General features: G+C 34.6%; 1 protein-coding gene across 2 annotated transcripts in view; it reads right to left on the minus strand.

Moving 5' to 3' along the window:
- Positions 1-20,459, minus strand: part of LOC149074981 (uncharacterized) — a 31,620-nt gene extending 11,161 nt beyond the window's left edge. The window contains exons 1-2 of one of the 2 annotated variants that reach the window (XM_089245946.1): positions 20,346-20,459; positions 7,122-8,845 (exon numbers count right to left, since the gene is read on the minus strand). In XM_089245946.1, coding sequence (XP_089102072.1) covers positions 7,257-8,777 — 1,521 coding nt within the window. In that variant the 5' untranslated portion in view covers positions 8,778-8,845; positions 20,346-20,459 and the 3' untranslated portion in view covers positions 7,122-7,256. Of the gene's footprint in view, positions 1-7,121; positions 8,846-20,345 lie in introns of those variants that run through there. The other variant, XM_089245947.1, reaches the window with a different exon arrangement.
- Between the last annotated feature and the right edge of the window lie 782 nt (positions 20,460-21,241).

Genomic DNA, 21,241 nt, shown 5'->3' on the forward strand with positions numbered 1-21,241 from the left:
CCCCTTATACGTTGAGGGAGGGCAATCCATCCTTCCCCCCCCCCCCCCCAACGTCAATGGCAGAGCCTACTGATGTATACATGATGTATATCAATTGTCATCTGCCGCACCTCTAAGACCTTCAAGTCTATCTGCACCTATGGCTGGACTGGGAAGGGTTGCGTGGGTCTACTCTTTTACAGGCGGAGGAGGTACCAAAATAATACTGCCCTTGGGTGAGGGAGAAAACAAATCAGTTTTGAAATTGTTTGGTTTTTGAGAGAAAAATTTGTAAATATATATTTTCCTTTTTTTTTACACACAACATACACCCCTGCAAAAACAACATTTACTACTTTACCCAGAAACAATATAATTTTGCCCCCCCCCCCCCCGTAATTTTTAACAGAAAAAGACTCCGCGGTCTTCCCCGGTAAATTTCCCATGAACCTTGTAAGCACCAACGTGGCGACTTTTTTCCGCGCCAACCAATCGCCGTTTTTGCGGCGGTCAATTCAAGATGGCTGACAAAGGGAACATAAAATTACAAAAAAATATATAATTTATAACATGAATCAACCAAATACGCGGCAATATGCGAAAATCGATAGAAATATATCGGGAAATACGGAAAATTAGGATAAAATTAACACAAAAATCGAATCAACGACATACGGGGTTTATAAATGCGGTTGATAGAGTTTATGGATGCTGCTGTCAGGGCTACTTATTTTAGCGCGAAAAAAAGTCGCCACGTTAGCTCGGACTCCTCCCGTAATTTTCAAAGAACAAAAACAGTGAATTCGCCCCCACCCGGGGCACTCGATTTACCATGGCCGTAATACGATATTTTTTCTGGAGGGGAAATGTAATTTTACTGCCCCTTGACTGTGAAATTCGATAATTTTGCAAAGGAATTTATTTCCTTTTCTTAAATATACCATTCTATCAAAAATTCCATTCGAGGCATTGCCCCCCCCCCTCCCCAGTTTTGGATTTGATCACGGTATGTAGCAACCCGGGCCACAAGTACGTACGAAAATTTACTATCGCCCGGGGCCGGTATCCATTTTTAATAACGGAAAAAAGAGTAAACTCGGCACCCTTCCTCGTTCAACACCCGTGGAACCAGACCCCGCCCTCTCCTATTGCGGTCGTAACAGCGACTCGACACAAAAACGTTGTAATAACTTCCGAGGTCTGAAAAGGGGATTTTTTTACACAACACCGAGAATGGAGCGCAATATGTCGATATTAAGTCAACAATCAGCATCGTGAAGATGCTCTAAATTAAGTTACGACCAGAAGCGGATAAAGGTCAGTTGATGACGGCCCGGGCTTAAAAAAAAATTAATATTACGCCCCTTAAATTAGGAAAAAGTATAAAGTAGGGGCCAAAGGCGCGGTCGGTGTGCCCACCGTTAAATCCGCCTCTATGTACGGCTCGCATGCACGTTAACTGAGTTTTCATCAGCCTGATGACCAATTTTCATCTGATTTGGTTAAACTGAACGTTGAATCCGAAGGTTTTTAACAACTGGCTGTTGCGAAGATATATTTTGGAAAGAGAAAATTCAACCGGAAAGTGAAAGGACGTGGGTTCGATTCCCAGCAGGGGCAGCTGAAATTTTCTCTCTTTCCAAAATATATCTTCGCAACAGCCAGTTGTTAAAAACCTTCGTATGGTAGCAGAGAGTGACGTCCTCCTTCCATAAACGTTGAATTGCAGGATTCTGTGATCTTATCATAAATAGTTCTCCTTTCGATCATATCTGGGGCTACGGTTTCTTGCTGAGATTTAAATCCAGTTAGAAAAATAGTACGAATTTTATTTCTAGATAGATCGCGATTTTCAGTCGGATGATATTTTATTTTATTGTAAGTAAATTCAAAATACTTGCGAGCTGCTTTAACGTTGGCCAGCTACAAGAGTATTCTCCAAAGCGTACTAATAATACGCTTAATACGTATTAATAGTACGCATCTTTAATATGCGCGCTTTGGTATTCTCCCGCTGCGCGTAAGTTAGTTTCTGCACGGGCTCTCTTTATAAACTCGCTCAATGTAAATGAGCCTTTAAATCGTCATTTCAAATATTTAAAAAAATTAATGAAAGTAACGATAGAACAAACAACAAATGTAACTTGCTCGATGCTCCAAGAAAGGAATTCGGCCCTTAGGACTAAAACTTTTTAAAACAAATAAAATAAAGGATCAATTTTAAAATAAGATGAAAATGAAAGAACGAGTGGGGAAATAAGAAAGAATGGTAGTAGAGGAGGGGAAAAAATTCTTTGTTGTAAATACGCCTTTTACGCTATTTTTTTCCGACCGGCTTTTCCATAAAATGACGACTCTTAAACTATAAGGAGCTTTCTTTCCAAGCGCCTTGAAATCAAGTTATGCTGACGTCACACGGTATGCTCCCGGGAAGATAAAGACGCCTTCATATATATATAGGGGTTCCTTGTACGATCGTAGTTCAATGAAGGGAGGGAGAAAATTAGCGACCTTGAACCGGTAAAGTTCCTCCTTGAAGAAAAGAAAAACACTGACAGCCGAAAAGCGCGCGAGACCGAGGTTTTTTTGCTAAAAAAAGTGGAAAAAGTGACCTGGGCCCGAAAATAGGTAATAAAAGTGACCAACTTCTAAAAAAGTGACTTTTAGGGGAAAAAGTGACCCGTGCCGAGCCCTGTTTATCACGTTTCAGGTAGTAAGATGCCTTATCATCCAAAAGCACGGTTAGGGAGACCTTGATGTACGACTTCACAAGACAATAGGCTGATAGTAAGAATGGCATCTAACCAGGTAATGCGAGTTTGTGGAATTGCTTAGCCTTGTGATTTGAATGTGCGTGTATCGAAAAATACCGTTATAAGACCAATCAAAGAAACTGGTTTCATGGTCTATATGAAAATGGTGCGTCAGCTACCCCTTTAAAAGCGGCACATACGTAACAGGTTGTATAATAGTGGGCTCGCAAGTACGTAACTTACAGGGACAAATGGATCAGTGTTATTTTCAGTGATGAAAAGAAATATAACTTAGATGACGCCCCCCCCCCCAAATGGATAATGCTACGAAAATTATGTAAATAGTGTATCATTTATTGTCATTTTTTACCTGTAAATAATCGTTAGTGCATGTCTCTGTAAATCTCGCAAAATTAAGGACAAACTTGGCACATTTGGCGACAGTTCCAACTTGATGCCATAGAAGAAATGTAAAGATGTCACGCGAATCTTGGAGATTATTCTAAAAAGATGCTTTTACCTGCATATATGTTGCACCGCTTTTCCGGAACCAAGGAGTTGTAAAATTTGAGTCGGAAGACAAGGTCTGATTTGAAAAACGCTCTCGCTATTTTTAGATCACGTTCCATCAAGATATTTGTTGTAAATAGCTATTCTGTGAATAAATCTGATGTCCTGCATTTTGTTTCATCTCTGCTCATTTCAAGGATTTGAGAGAAATTATCCAGAACAATATACATAGTATGGACATGATTCGGGGAAAAACAGCCATGCTCATACTTTAGCAGACATCAGGGTGGAGGTTCTGTGATGGTACGAGCAGCATTTGGGCAAACACTTTTAGCTCTCCTAGATGGGAAACAGAACTCGCTTAATACATAACAACACTGGAAAATCTCATTCCTTTCGGTAAAATTTGGGGGGGGGGGCAGAATTGGGTTTATCAGCAAGGTAATGCTCCTATCCATATACATCTACCGCTACAAAAACCTATTTGGAAATTAAAAATATGACTACTGAATTGACCACGTCATAGCCCCCACAAGGGTGGGGCAGACAGGGGGTCCAGCTCTGGGGCTCCGGACAAATACTATAATTTGTTTTTTCATGATATAAATAATATAATATAAATAATATTAATATAATAATTATATATATAATATAAATTCACCATGAAAGGGCTCTTGAAAAGTCTGGCTTGGAGGCCCGCCAAAGATCCCAGCCCAGCGGCCCTGCCCTAGGATGTGTGGGCCACCCATCCTGGTCTCTACCAATAGAGAATGTGTGGAGCATAATGACCCCCGAAGTCTACTCAATAGGTGACAGTTCAACTCGGTCAATGCCTTGAAGCATTGCCATAAGAAACTGCATGGTACAACATAGATCCACAACACAACTCCTACAAATTTTAGTTCTTTTAATGGAAGATCACTTGTTTGTTCAAAATAGTGGAAAAATGATGTTATTAAGTAACACGTTTGTCAGAAATAACGTACAGTGAAACCTTGCTACAATAATTTTCCCGTATCTACTTTGACATTGCCTTTACGTTAAACTCCCTCGATACAACGCCATCTTATACCACAATAACTCCCTCTATAATATTTTATCAGAGAGCTATAACATTTTTTTTGGCTTTGCTATTTTCCTTTAGAAGATTTGATCCACTTTGCCCAAGAATATTTAGAAGACACCAACGAATAAGGCAAATACACAAAAAAATAATAAAAGTCCTAATGCATTTCAACACCAATGGGTGCCGTCTTCAGAGGAAAAATTTAACCACTAGTTTCGCTGACCGAGTTTCCCATTTGGGTTGAATACCAAATCTTCACGCTCGGTTGCTCAGCGGAAGAAGTACGTCTGTTCACTTCAATTAAAAAGTTTAATCTAACAACCATAGATGTGCCCACTAAAAACTTTGGTTTCATGCCCCCTAAGGATGCTATACCGCAGAATAAACAATGGGGCATTTATTACATTCCATGTGGTGATTGCTCTCTTGGTTATATAGGACAGACAAGGAGACCCATAAAAGCAAGATTAAATGAACACGCTCGATGCGTTAAGAATCAGGAATGTGAAAAATCGACCATCGCCGCTCACTGTTGGCAAGAAGGCCACAAATTCAAATTTCAAGAAGCGAGAGTTTTTCACAAAGTCAAGTCCACAGTTGATCTAGATTTCTACGAAGGCACATATATTCGGGCCTTCAAAAATATACTTGTGAACGATAATAAATCTACACCCCCGATCGCAACACCATGGCTTAAATTCATTTTGAGCGGGAATTACAAGAAAATTCGAATGGACCAATCGGATAGCACTATTCCGCAAAGGTCCAATCAGGACGCTGCATTAGTATCTCACGCAGGCTCACAGCTTCATTCTGACCACGACGTTTGAAGTGAACAGACGTACTTCTTCCGCTGAGCAACCGAGCGTGATTTGGTATTCAACCCAAATGGGAAACTCGGTCAGCGAAACTAGTGGTTAAATTTTTCCTCTGAAGACGGCACCCATTGGTGTTGAAATGCATTAGGACTTTTATTATTTTTTTGTGTATTTGCCTTATTCGTTGTTGTCTTCTAAATATTTTCCTTTATTTTTAAAATCTTTTCTGAGAGTCTTTAAAACCGGTTTTGTTCTGTTTTCTTTCCCCGAATGCTTGCTGTGGTGAGTTTCAGATTCCCATCTGCACAACATCCCCTGGCTATTCCCACAGGCTAGCTTTTTGAACAATCTTTTGGCTATTACACACACTTTTTGGGTATTGTTTGTCCCACATGCAGGCGGCTTCATTAGAGAATAGCAGCACAATATAATTATCCGCTACTGTAGTCGTATGTGGGTTTTCTGACAACTACCTTGTCCCTTTTTTGATTTGTCGACGTGGGCGATGGAAAGTTCCAAGGGGGCGGTAGAAGCTACGGGTATAACATAGGATCCTATGAATTAGATTGCGTTAGGGGGCGATGGGACGAAAAAGGTTGGGAAACTGGTCTAGAGAGAGACACCGCTATTCTTTTTTTTCCCCCAGGAACGTTAATCCTAAAATTCAACACTTTCTGCTGTGTTACAATAATGATGTCTAGTGCTTCTGACTATATGCAAGAAACCACTGGGTGACAATTTTCCTACAGGGTAGGTTTTAAAATTGAACGGGGTGAGTAATAAGGTCAGAACTAAGTTCTGCCATCAGTAGGATTCCTTCGTTGGTCACTATTATATGATATATGCTGTGTTGGAAAAAAAATTACTTTCCACATCTCTTGTTCATAGTGATACATGTTGACCAAACATACAAAAATATTGGATTATTTCAGGTGAACATTAGACAATAAATCAGGTAGTCGAATCATTAGAATTTTTGCTTTCAACATTTTACCAATTCTTTTTGAAATGCATGTTTTTGTGTGCCAAAATTGATCAGTATTTAATCTGTCATATATAAACAATATAAAAGTTTCTTTACCAATATTTCCAAACAAAATAGTACAGTACATATTTTCTCTAATTTTAGTCATTCAAATTTCTGTTGTGACGTGTTGTTCTTATTTTAAGTAATTTAAATTATTGTTACCCTCACTAGCGTATGCAGGGGAGATGGGTCCTTGAACATTTAAAAAAAGTAGTAAAAACCAAACCCACAGATAAAATTCTGCCTAGCCTATGATTTTAAAGCCTGATGGTGAACACAATTTTTTTCCATTTTTTTTATACATAATTTTTAATTAATCAATATTGGGCAAAATAAGAGCTCATCAGTGCATTTATGATGATACCGACTATGAAAAACTGAAAGAAATACCTGCAGTGTCATAATTGCGGCACGGTGAGATACCTCAATATAAATTACATCATTTATATATACTCCAAAGCAGAATATGCTGAAATCTGCGACATACGTCACAGAACCATTACTGCAGAACAATCTGGAAGAATTTTAAGAAAACACTATTATGTATGGGAGCTTTAACTACAGAACATTTCCAGTCACCCGAGGGCTTGTTGCAAAACATTCTGCTTTGGTGGATATAATGATACTCCCTCTACGTTATTTTTCTTGGGTCCACAGAATACAGTGCATAGATTTCACTGTATTCTGTAAACATTTGGGACAGCCTTCATTCGTATTTATTTTCAATTGAGTTGTTGAATGCCAATCACATTTGATCTGCAAAATATTTTTCACGCATTCGTGTATTTTATGTGCAAAAAGATGCCTAGATTATAAACAGTAGGCCTTACAGGAGGCACTGGTGCATGTGCAAGTCGTTGCTTGTTCATCATGTGTCTAAACTTTATTTCACAAGACTTGTAAATGACGTAATTTAGTATTTACAATATATGTAACTATGCTACAACACTTAATTCAACAATGCTTTTACCAACACATTTTATTTCAATAATAAACAAAATATTTATTTCTACAGTTGAATGCAAACATATATTGTACAAGGCCTGTATACATAGTCTATATAATATGTACATCTTTTGATGCTTTCAAGCTCAAAATCTTTCTCAATACCAGTCTAATTCAAAATCGCCACTCTCAGCCATTGCATCGTAATGCATATATTTAAAAAGATCCTCTAAATCCGAATCATAATCATCATCTCCAGAGGAATCACTGTTTCCAAACCAATCAGCGTCCATATTACGCTTCATCATCAGCTCTTTACACTCCGAGATGTCACTCTCTGATGAAAGAGTTCCTCTAAGAAAGTCATCAATGTTGAAATCAACCAAATAGTCAGCGATAGCAGTAAAAAAATCCATGCTCTGAACGAACCAAGAAATGAACTTTTTCCTATCAGCTTGCGAAGCACAGTTTATAATCATTTTTATGGCATCAGTATCACCACGATCGAGTAAGTCATGGAAAATGCTTCGATGAAACTTTTTTTTTGGTTTCATCACATCTTTCAAGAAGCACGTTTTCAAGTTTGAAGGACTAGCACACCACACTTCCCTGAATAACTTCTCAGTCAATCTACCTTTTCTAATGTTCGAGACAATTTTTTTCATTAACTCAACATAAATAGATTCTTCCAGGAACGGGAACATTGTGGAAATCGTTTGCAAGAAGTATTTCTGCCATGGCCAGTCAAAAAGAATTCGTTCCAAGATCTCTTTGCCATATTTTTGGAATACCTGTCTCTGTTGCTCGCTGTCATTCATTTGACCCAGCAGAAAAAATAATATATCAAAAAAACCATCTTCTCTTTCAAAATACTCATCGTCATTTTCAATCAAATCAGTAATCCATTTCATAATATTCTTATGCTTTTCTTCTTCCATCAGTTTTTCCCAGAAGTATTTTGCTGCAAGCTTGTTATGCGTCCAAACTGACAAATTAAACATGTTCTCTAAGATGCTGTGATCACTGTTATATACATCGGAGTCGTCTGCCTTTTTGATAATTCCAATCAAACTCGACAACTCATTTTTGCAAAAGCAAATCCAATACATCACAAGGTGATAATCATAACGGTGTTTTTCGCACATCTCCTTGTTATGAATGCTGTTAGCGTCTTTCACATGCTCTGGCAATTTGCTCCATGCCTCTTTAACAAGATCTTCCAAACATGCATTCGAAATTGCCATAAACATGCCCTGATCTTCGCTGTTCCCATCAAAAATAGATCTGATAGTTTCAGGGACATTGATTGTTCCTTCGCTGGTCCAATGAATGTGACCTAATGTACGTAAACCCAGGTTGCTAAAATTCTCAGGATTCAACCAGTTCAACAAATGCTCGCCGATAGGCCTCACATATCGCACAATCTCTTGCTCCAGCTGTTTTGGCAGTCCCAAGGCAGACAACTTATTCAACACTTTATTTTCCATACCGGGAAAACTACGGATATAAACTATATCCTCCACATCATCATCGTCGTCGTCAGGGTCAAGCGCATCCTGAAAGTCAATAGTTTCCAGAGAGCACTGAAGCTCCCACAGTTTGGTGACGATTCTGGTCATTGCTGCATCTATCAATGACGGAACAGAAACATAACTGATGAAATCCTCACCCTCATCCATTTTTAAAATAAAATTTTGTCTGTGCTTTATTTGAACAAGATTTCAATTCAGAACCGTGCAAAGCTCAACTGGAAAGAAAACAATCCATAATTAGCTTGAATCAGAAGCAGGCGGGTCAGTTTCAAAAACATGTATATTCAACATTTTTTAAGGTAGAAAACTTTGTAGATGTCATGATTTGGTGACATTTTGATTTCAAATGCCAAAAGCTATGATTTGGCCATCTGACCGATCCATGTTAAATAGTCCTAAAAAAGTGAAAAATTACCAGTATACAGAATATTGAAAACAAAAATTGAATTTTTTCTTTTTAACTATAATTTTTGTTTGGCATTTTGAAATGCTGTCATTAAGCTTTTTTTGGGTTAAAAAAATAGTTTTACACTGAATATTTAATAACTTTTGAAGATACTGGAGTTGAAATTGTTAAACATGGCAACTTGACATAATAAAGCAAAAGTTAAGGTCGACTATCTGAAAAGGGTTCAAGTTCTTGAGAATAATCTTTAGGACTATTATAAATAACTTGAGAATATTCTCCTGTTATTTATAATATATATAATATCCTTGAAAATATTCTCTGAAAGGACTACTTTTACAAACTATTCTCAAGTTATTTATAAGTCCTTCCAGTGGGAATGGAATATTCTCCTCAATATAAAAATATTATTCAGTTATTTATAAAAGTAGTCTTACCAGAGAGTTTTCTTAAGAATATCTGTAATAACATATAATAAATAATCTATAAATAACGAGTATTATTTTATAAGAATATTCTCTCATAATTTATAATAGTAGTCCTTTGAGAGAATATTCTCAAGAATGTCTCTCTTCTCATCAAGACAGGGAATATTGAAGCTTGTACCCACAATATTAAAGTTTAAAAGCAAGAAAATGAAACCAACATGGTTGAATTGCACAACTTGCAAAGAAATGAGAGTGATAGAATTTAAATGTATGTACATTGAAGAAAATAACAGTTCTGCACCTTCTTAGAATGAAGGTGATTGTAAAACAATAGCTTCCTTTGTCAATCAACTTTCAGTTTTACTTTGCACTGATTTTTGAAAATTTATCTAATTTTAAATAACTTTTTAAGGTTTTAATCTCAAAAGTTTCTAAACTCTTCATAACCTATAGGTGCCAATTCTCAGACCTAAAAAATCTGTAGTTTGTCACGTGACAAAATATTAAAAAAAAAAATACACAAAAGAATCTCATACAAGAAAAAAGAGAATTTTTCAAGGGAATGCATAAGGTGACCATATTACCTACCCGCTCTTTTTTTGGATATCCCGTTTTTAACATGCAACTTACAAATTATAGTACATACTTGACTGTAAATATCAATATTTATCACAAGTTTGTCATGCTAAAACTTTATTTTCTTTGTGTGGAATAATTGCATTCATTCTTTTCCCTTTAATCCACAGTGATTTTCAGTCACTCTTCATTTCCTGCCATTCTAGCAATAATTGACTAGTTCACTGTTGGTGTCATATTTGGCAACAAAAAATCGATGATTTCCCGTTTTTTGAAATCTAAATCTTCCCCAATTTTTGTCAAGGAAACATGGTCAGTGTATGAGTGCAAGGACTGAAAGATTTTCTTTAGGAATTTTTCATTTTTGCAAAACAATGAGAATTTTCAGAAAGTGTACAAATTTACAAAAAAATCTGAAGAATTTGGTTTCCGACTGGAAGATTTTAATAGGGCTAAAAACCAGAAGGCTTTCGGGTAAATCGGAAGCATTGGCACTTATGATACAACCAAACTTTTAAAACCTCTCCCCATGACCAGGAGAATATTCTCTAACTAAAGTGATTATGCCAAAAATTGTTTTGTTATAAATGTTTCAGGCGATGAAAACTGATTTATATTTCATAATATAAACAAAATTAGTGAAAAAATTTAAATTATTTAAAAGAAAAATGAATATTCTTGATTATTCTCCAATTTTTACATCCAGGAGAACATTCTCAGAATATTCTTGTTCTCTGAGAATATTCTGCGGATCTCACTTCACATCTCTAAATTCAAGTGATAATTTTCTAATTGGAGAGAATTAACATAGCATAAATTATACGACAAATACTTCAGTGGTTTGAGAGATACTAAGTCTAAACTTTAGCTCAAGTAAATAGAAATCAACAGTATTTGGTACATGTGTCCTTCCAAAAAAACGTAGGCTACATTCCACATTTTTGAAATGGAAAAAAAAAAAAAAATGGAATTTTCAAAATGAAATTGATCTCAAATTATAGCCAATGAATTGAAGTTTAGCATTTTATAAATATTATTTTTTGGGTTTTGTGACCGATTTATTGCCTGTGAACTGCAAAAATGCTTCCCATAACAGAGTGCACAGAAATGTTTAACTGAGAGCAAGATACTTCAAATATTCTATAAACAGACTATGCAACTACTTTTATTTCTTAAAAATGTGATCAGTGATTCCTCCTGTGCCCCCCCCCCCCCTCGGCGGCAGTGATTCTGATGATCTGTACTACTCAACTTTGGTGTTTAATTGAAAAAAATAACATGATGGAGAATGTGGTAAAGGGTTTAAATTGAATAGATAGCTTATTAAATTTAACTTATAACTTCAAAACCTCTTAACTAAGAAAACTTTACTTTAAATCATAGTTTACCTCGCACGAGTTTTAGGAAGATGTAACAGTGGACAAATGAGCCTATATTTTTTCATTAAAAATTTAAATGATTAATAAAAACTTTTATTATATTTTGAAGCATATCTCCATGCACTATCACTTGATGTTAATATAGATGAAAGAAAAAAAATCACAGTATATTCCAGTGAAAAATCTGGTAATAATATGAATCTTTAGTTTTCAAAATTCAAATTCAAAAAAAGTTAATCAAGCATTAAAAGTAAACCTTTCAATGAGCTCAAAAGTGTTATCAGATTTAATCTGGTATAAAAATGTATTTCCCAAATGACCGTAACAAAGTGGACATTTCAAAATACAAACAAAAAAAATAATTTTTCCATAAGAATTTTTTTTTTTTTAATTTTATTGTCAGTTTTATTCATCTATGGCACATATATAAAACATGATTCCAATTTTTCGAAAAAATAAATAAAATCCAGATTTGTACCAAGTCTCTAACACTTTTTGAAGCTGGGACAGCCAGATTGTGAGGTTTTGCTACAAACAACCGATTTAAAAAAAAAATTAGGTACTACCTGAAACAAATTAAGAAATACTATATGACAGAGAATTAACTAGGAAAAAAAATTAAAATTACTACTTGAGTGATCTGAAATTTTATTTAAAAAAATGATTAAGTCTCGGAAATGGTTTGTACACTGTCATTTATAAAGACAGGTTGTCATACATTTAGATTTCTGCTCCCCTATCAGTACTTAGTTAATACAGTGAAATTTAGTTATAACGACAATGAAAATTCCACTAAATTTTGTCGTTATAACCGCAGTGTCTTTACAGCTGAACTTGATGTTTTTGACATTTTTGATGAAAAATACAATCAGAGGCAATCAAGTACTGTGCATGACAATTTTATTTATGATTAGAGTGACCAATTTGATCGAGAGAAGTACGAGAAATTAGATTAATACAAGACTAAAGGCCCTTTTACAAGTACGATTTTCCTGCACGCCTGGAGCGGAATGTTCTTGAGCGAAGAATTGGAGGGCAGTTAGGAAGGCGACGTTCAAGAGTGTTGTTAAAAAAAGACCGTGCAGGAAAGAGAGCGGACTAAAATGTAAGGCCCAGTTCAGAATTGTGTGCGCAAAGGGAAGCGTGTGGCGACATCCATACACTTTTATGTGGCGTGCAGACTTTTGGGGAAGCACAACATTCCATGTTCCGGGCCAAAGTTCTTTCCCTGCCGATGTTTACACGGAAAAAATATAGATTTCAAAAGCTTATTATATTACTATGTGGATTATTCATTTTTAAAAATAATTTCAATAATTATTAATTGAAATTAATGGTTACTAATTTATGGTAATTTTTTATGCAATTGATAAGAAATTGAGAAATAAAATTTCTGTGGCCGTTAATTTAAAATTTTTTTTTCGATTCGGCTTTCATTTGACTTTAATTGCTGTAATTAGCTCAACCACATTTTCTGAATTTAATCGAATATATACTTAATATAATTTTACCGAAACAAGAAAAAAAAAATCAGACTTTTTTCCCTCCCATCAATTATTAACACGGTGTGTGTAGCCGATGTTTTTTCAATATTATCAGCCAGAAAAATAGATGAAAAGAATTACAAAATTATTACACTGAAACCTCACCACAATGATTTTTGATATAACAAGGGTTTGAACCAAATATTTGGTTTAAACCTTGGTTTTTTTAAAAATCAAATTAAAAGTGGCCTAAATATAATTTTTTCCTTGAAAAATATCATTATTAGCCAAAATTTTTAATTTTTACCACATTTTATATTCCTGGGGTACATTTTGATGGTATATCTTTAAATGACATAAGATTTTATAAGTGGTTTTTTTTCAAAAAGTCTCATAAAAGTGGCCAGAATATATATATATATATATTTTTTTTTTTTTCATATAAAGTATCTTAGTTATTTAAAGTTATATGCAGAAGCCAAAATTTCTCATTCTTATCACATTTTCTAACCTTTGGCTACATTCTAATACTCTATATATCTTTAGCAAATTCATGAATAAGGATTGTATCACACATCTAAATGTAATTTTTTTTATACTTTCATGGTTAAGCCCAGTTAATCAAGGTTCTACTGTATAGTAGTAACAGATTTATGAAAAATAATCAGCTATATATAGAGTAATTATAATTAAAGTTTTGATTCCAAAACTATACAATAAGAACTACTGGTCAGAATGACTTGAAAATTTGCATGGATACATCTGAAGCAATGGAAATTTCTTTCGCAAAAGACAAAAAAAGTGCAAGTAGATGATGCTGTACTTGGCCAGCAGTACAATCTATTTTGTGCAACCACATCATTTCGGCACTTCCACAGCATCAGTGTGTGGATAGAACAACTTTTATCAAGATGCACATTGCAATACCAGCAAAGCAGCTGCTGAAGATCCATTTTGACAATAACAGGATGGCACGACACCTGGCTGGCCGTCAGTTCACTTGACTTAGACCTTAACCCTTGTAACTTCTGGCTGTGGGGGTATCTCAAAATGTTATGAACAGTGGACAGATCGCAAACTTTGGTGAATTGCAAGCTTCAGCGTATCCCCCTATATATTAAAAGTTTCTCAGGAATATTAACGTACGGGTGCGTTTGGTTTAATAAAGGTGAATTGCAAGCGCATCCACATCGTGACCATGGCATACTCTGATCTGTTGTTGAAGAAGAATTTTTGTGCTTTCACCTCATAGGCAGAACACGGTGGACAACATAGGTGAACACGGTGGATTTCCCCCCCCCCCTTACTTAATAAAATTCCATTTCTTCAGGAATATTCATGTCAATTTTCAAGTCATTCTGACAATCGTTCTTTTTTTACAGTGTTTTGAAATCAGATCCTTAATTATAATCACCCTGTATATCATAAATCATGGTTAATTAATCTGCATTATTTATGCTTCATTAAATACATTATATTCACTCATTTTTATTATAGTTTTTGCAAAATAGCTTCCTAATTAAACATACTGAAAGTAACTGGAGAAAACATCTTTATATTATACGATTAATAATAACATTAAAAGAATTTTCAAACACGAAGTAGTCCATTGAGTTAAGCAAAAAATAATTAAATTGCAAAAGTTGGTTTTTGTTAAAATGTAAGAAATATTTATTAATTAATATGGGAATAGTATTAATTACATTAATAAACATTTTATTTTAATTGTTAGAAGTTTGAATGTTTGAAAATTTTTCAGAAATTTTATTGTTTTTAATGTTAAACAAAAAAAACCGGTTTAAACCAAAAAAAAAAAAGTATTTTTTTTCCAACCCTGGATATAACGATAAATCCTTAGCCTATACAACGATATCTCTTCAAATCTTGTTTAAAAATGTCTATATTCTAATGTTAAACTGCTGCCTCCCAATATAACGATAATCCCTCTACAATGATATTTTTTCCTTGATCCACTGAGTATCGTTATATCGAAGTTTCACTGCACTTTTTTGGAATTATGATAATATTTTGTAGGGTTTCATTTCAGATACTTTTAAGAAATTCTTGATAAATTTCTCTCGGTTGTATTCATATCCTCAAAAAATCACTTCAGTCTACCAAATTGATGTTGTCGAGCATAAGCAGTTCATAATACAAAAAATAAATTGAAGCATAATTTTTTAAAAAATTTTACAACTCTATACACGTATTCTTACCCATGTAAAACATTCCGTTGCACGTCATGCTATGACAGCAATAAAATTAAAAGTGCGAATAGCAATACGTTTTTAGTTGGATATCATTCATGATATTCAATGGTTTTTGATTTTAAATGAAATCGGCGATAATCTCATATAACACGAAACACCCCTTTTACTTGGTATTTTGATCACTTGATCTTGGACATCTTTTGTGATCTTGCCATGAAGAAGTGCAGCACAGTCCACTGAACACCTGCTATGAATGCAGAGTTGGTTAGATCTAATGAATAGGGTGCTTCTTTTTAAACAGCATCATTGTTAACCTTCAGACATTCAGATAATGGAAGTTTTTTTCCACAACCCTAAATCCCTTTTAAAGTTTTTTTTTTTCTAGTGTGTTGAAGTCAAATTTATACTAACAAATTTAAATCAGAGGTTCTTAATCTTTTTAGCAGCGACTTAAAAACATCAACTTCCCCAGATCTAATTCCAATTTTATTGAATAATTCCCAGACGTGACAACTTTTGGAATTCAGAAATCCAGAGATTCACAGAGATCTTATGCTATGCTTTATTCAAATTGTATATTTTATAAGAAAAAAACATACATTGTCCAAAATAATTCTGTAGAGAGCAGAAACTTATTTTGCAATCATATTAAATGTTTATTCTTTGTATAGGCCTAACAGTCACTTTAAACATTAAATGCAATTAACGTGCGTATTTCCAATGGGAATTTTCATTTGAGGATTTTGACGTGACAGTTTAAACAATCAAAAACTGCCATGTGTCAAAAATCTGCCAACCATGCTAGAAACTTAATATTCCCATCTTTTTGATGGGAAGAGAGATGGGGGACATAAAGGACTACTATTATAAATTACTAGAGAATACTGTTATCAAAAATAATTTTTTATATTTACATTTATGTATTTTTTATATTTATATTTTTTACATTATTTATATAGATTATTATAATACATGTTATTACAAATATTCTCGAGAATACTCTCTCTATAACTGAAGAATGTTTTCATCAAGGAGAATATTTAAGAATATTTTCTAAAAGGACTTACTAATAATTTGAGAATTCTTATTATTTTCAATAAGAATATCCCCCCCCCCCCCCCCAGTAATTTATGAAAGTATATTCCAGAGAATATTCTCCAGCCTACTCTTGAGAATATTCGTCTAAAGATTATTCTCCAAAATTTTACATCTCTACCTTGGTTACAATGCAAAAAGATAGCTGTCCTGTTTCTAGATTTTGTGCGCGGCAAAAAATTGAAGAAAAATATAGGGTGCTAAACTTAAGATATTACTCCACTAAGTATTTGCAATACATTAAAGTGGGGCACTAGGGTTCCCCTCATGAAAGAGAGAAATTAGTTTTGTTTATGTATAAAGCCTTGAATGAATTCTATGCTCTAATCGCTCATTTAAAACAATAGATGTTGAATCAACACAACTGTTACGAAGGGTAGCAATTTGAAGAGGCTATTCTAACAAGTCATGCGATTGTTAAAAATAGAAGAGCTAGATTTATAATGGACTCGGACAGTAGAATTCAAAGGTAGAAGATGTATGTTTGGAAGGTTGCTGTAGTTTTAACAAGACTTCTAGTTAATGTAAATAAAGGAGTTTCTTTGTTCTCAAATCAGCGTTTCGGTGAGTTTTTACCCATCTTCAAGCCCTCAACGAAGACCCAGAAAGGTCAGCGTGACGGAAAAATCTGGTGACAGAAGTTCAATGAGACCCAGCAGAGCCACACAATACCATTGGACTTGAAATTTTAATACAAAAAGTGAAAAGATCTAGATAATTTGATATTTTTTTTAAAACCAAAATTGTGAAAGAATAAAAATGAGTAAATTATGGAGCAACATCATTCAAGTCAGAAGCACATAACAAAAAATGCACCCATCAACTGTGCAAGAAACAATCTTGTCAATAGCTTTTCATTTAGTTGATGCTGAATGACCCTTTCACATTAAGTGAAATCGAGAAATCTGCACCATAAATGAATTTTCCAAATAACGCAACAAATAAATGAGAATCAGAACTCAAAAGAGCTTCATGATCATTTCCTCTACAGGCTCTCAGCGTCTGGTAATCCCGAGGGAACATGAACACTTTATTTTTGGCATGGAATCAATTTTATTTTAAAAATGCAGTTATCATAAGCCATAATTGAAACAGTAGACGGAGTAAGTACAACCAATTTTTTAACCAGTTTTCGGACAGTCAAAACTTTATCTTTCCACTAATTATAAATGTATTTTTTTAGTGCTTATTTCTGGAATTTTTAGCGCTGTTTGCTAATATATTTTTAATATTTCTGTGCCTAAACTTCTGGACTCTATTTAGGATTAACAAGATTTGTTTTAACTAATAAGCACTCAGCTGATTAAAAAAAAAAGATTTTTTTTATACTCTGTTAGGTATAGATAAAGCAGATGAACATTTCTTGGATTTGATCAGAATTTCTTGGGAAAACGTCATGGAAATAGAATACAAAAGTAGCAAAAAATTTGTCCCATCCGTCTAGCAGAGTTTTCTGATGCATCAAGATAACAATAATAACGGCTCGCAAAGCGGAGCCTGGATATCACTCATTGATTCACAAATATTCTAACACGCCATTTGCGTTGCTGAAAGCTGTTCATTTATGAACATTATCATTCATTTTCTATTATTTATAAATTGGGGGTGAGGGGGGAATGAGCTTTCATGACAAAATAAAAGCAAAATCACATCCATGGTTATAGCTGTAGCAATTTTTCACGCTCACTTTTATAAGTCATTTGAATATTCGCATATACATACATTAGCGATTGGCCTCAAAGCAGAATATATAAAAATCTGTGATATACATTACAGAACAATTAGTGCTATTGCAAAACCTGAAAGAATTTTGCAAAAAAAAACAGTGCAGAAAACACTATTATGGGGATTTTTACCAAAGAACATTTCCAGCCAGCCAAGGACTCGTTGCACAAAAATACGAAACATTCTGCTTTGGGGGCAATTGGACAAAACGTTTTCCACATTGATGTATCGTTAAACTTTGTGGAATTTCATTTCACTTTCATCACACGGTGGTACTGATGCATATTCTGCTCGTGGTTGCGTTTCAACACTGATTTTTTTAAATTGTTTTTAATGGTGTTAAACGCATTTGCAGTGTTTAAGCTAGATAAATAATTCAGCAAAAAAGCAAAAATGGAAAAAAAAGCTTTAGCAAAATGGTAATGATTGACGGATAGATGTCTATTCGCTTCGTACCTCCTGTATGAATTTTTGCAAAAAATGTCACATGAATGTGTTGACGTTGTTCTAGAATGTTTTTTCTGTTAAAAAAATACAGCGAGATGGCGCTGGTGGCTGTTTTCCATTGTTTCTAGTGCATCTTTTGAAACTTCCAACTGCCATTTTCAAAGGGTCTTCTCCCTTTCCATTCTTTCTCTCTCTATATTTTCTCTTCCAAATGACATCACCTTATAGCCGCAGTGTTTTGAATGATTTGAAAAACTGTTGGGATCATTTTCTCTTCCTTCCGTATATATAATGTAGTGTGTGGGTTGGATTAATTATTGGATATCTGGAACCGGATATCTCTCAGGTTGCACCTTTAATATTTTCCAATATTTATTCTTTTCTGCATACAGGATGTCCCGTATCATTTTTATTTATTTTATTTATAAGAACCTGGATACCCGGAAAGCGAGTCCTGGTTTTCATTTATAATACATAGAATATATTTATTTATACAACATGCAGGACTGTTGTTTATTTATAAGAACTTGGATTCCCGGAAAGAGAGTCTGGGTTTTAATTTATATTTTTATTACAATTATGCTTGTTGGTTTTAGCATTTTTATGCCCGCTCAATCCAGCTCTTATTTGTTTTCATTTCTTGTGTTTCATGATATTTTTCATATTGTTTTCTGTGCAGGCGATTTTTTTTTTCAGTGCCCGTAATGTGTCTAACGGCCTTGGTGACTTTTAATGGGGTTGTCGGACATGTTTGGCACCACAAGAAGTCGCTGAAAATAGCCAACCTGTCCCTTATACCAAAGCTGCCTCCCCTTGGATAGTTCATTGAGAGTTGTGAGAAGCGTATCGTATTTCACATTTGGAATTCCAAAGCAAATTGACACTGAACCTTCTATTATCAAAGGAGGGATTAATTATTTATCCAGGCTCGCGTTGTCCACTGAGGAAAAAAAAAGATCATCTGATGGCCATTATATTGTCTGCGACGCAAGGACGGAGTGCGGTTTGCCAAAAATGCGTCCAATGCGACAAATAGGTCTATCAAATATATGTTTTCTTTCTTTTATCACTGCCATTACAGAACATTTCGAATTTCCTGCACGCATTTTTATGTTAAAAAAGCCAGTATGTGTTACGAATTTGAATTTTTAGTAGAAAATAGAAAATTTAGTACAATAACTGTACTCCAGTAATAAATAATCGTTAGAATATAGACGATACCACTTTCCGCTTTCACCTCTTCCCAAGTGCCAATGTTCCACTTATTGAACATCGTGAAAAACGAAAAAAATTTTTTCTTCAAATTTCAAAGTTGATCTATGTATAGGCATGCAAAAGGACCTCAAATTCCAAAACAATAATTGATCGGGAATCTACAGGGAATTTGGAAGCTCTTCCAAATCCTCTGTAGACAAGGGGCAACCTCGCTTACGGAATCAAGCATGATGACACATGCTCATGTTTGATGAACGAAACCAAGTTTCACCAACTCACATTTGTAGCACGACTCGGCTATCACATCATTAATTATCCAAACAAGCTCAAATTAACTAATCTCACTGTTACACAGGCCAAGATTACACTGTAAAAGTTTGAGAAAAGAATTTATAAAACTTGAAAAATGTCACCAATAAGATTATTGGTCACATTCTAGAAAGAAAATGCAACAAATGATTTCACCGGTAGCATTTCTCAAATTTTATAAAATAACTTTTATCAAACTTTCAAAAAAAATAGTGTAATCCCGGCTTTAGAAATACAAATGATTTATCAGTAAATTATATTCCGACAGTGTGTAATACTGGATAAAAAGATTCAAAATTTTGGCTTCACATTGCCAAAGACTCGCAAGTTTATTTATTAGAATTTACTTACTCGATACTAACTAATATTTGAATAGAATTATATTCTAATTAGTTAATTTTTGTTTATGAAACAAGAAATAGCACAAAATATTCTAATTACCGCAGAAACTCCACAAAACGAAAGACAATACAATCATCAGTCGCAACAGCCGAATCCGTTTAAAAAACGTGCACAACCACAACTACAAACAATACAATAATAATTATACAGGGCTTTTGGGGCTACTATGACCATCCCCTGTGCACATCCACAACTATATCAAGAGTGATCCTACTAGATTAGATAGGAGTAGCGCAATGGATGTCGGATGTCCACACGTCCGGCCTTGTATTTCGTTGAATCAGCTCTCCATTTTCTGCCGTTCGGTAATGTTTCCGAGACATCTGTGTCATAATTAGCGGCTTTGTTCGCCATTGACAAAAGTCATTTTTGGTGACAATTGGCAATTATTCGTGTTTTTCCGTATTTGAGATCTCAAGCTCCCGCACGTTTCTAAGGAAAATATGATCATTATAATTAAAGTGACCATACGTCCCGGTACAGTCCGGTATTTTCTGTTTTTATGGTCGTCCCGACTTTTTGGCAAAAGTGTCCCGGTTTTTCCCGTATTTTACACGAAGCCTACTTGAATATTTAATTTTTATTGAAGTCAAAGATTGACATTATTTTTCAACTCATAAATTATTTTATGATAATTACAACTATAAAAGAGAATATTAATCTCCCACATTCGTGTTGACGTTTTTCTTCGTCTTCGTGGAATTCATTTTAATTCACTTCAATTTGCAGTAATGGTTCATTTCCCACCATTTTGATTTTTCCGTAATTTCAACAATATTTGGCAACTTTTTTTGATTTGGCTCCATTTTTGGCGATAATTGGCAGTATCCCGTATTTTCCCGTATTTGGAATCCCAATATTTCGTCTGTCGAAGAAATATGGTCAGCATAATTATAATACTAATAAAGTCTATGTCCAGCTATTGCAGCTCTTGC

The sequence above is a fragment of the Pholcus phalangioides genome, unplaced genomic scaffold (assembly GCF_987345545.1).
Source record: "Pholcus phalangioides strain wild (caught in Gottingen) unplaced genomic scaffold, Ppha-v1.0 ptg000016l_1, whole genome shotgun sequence".
Classification (NCBI taxonomy): Eukaryota; Metazoa; Arthropoda; class Arachnida; order Araneae; family Pholcidae; genus Pholcus; species Pholcus phalangioides.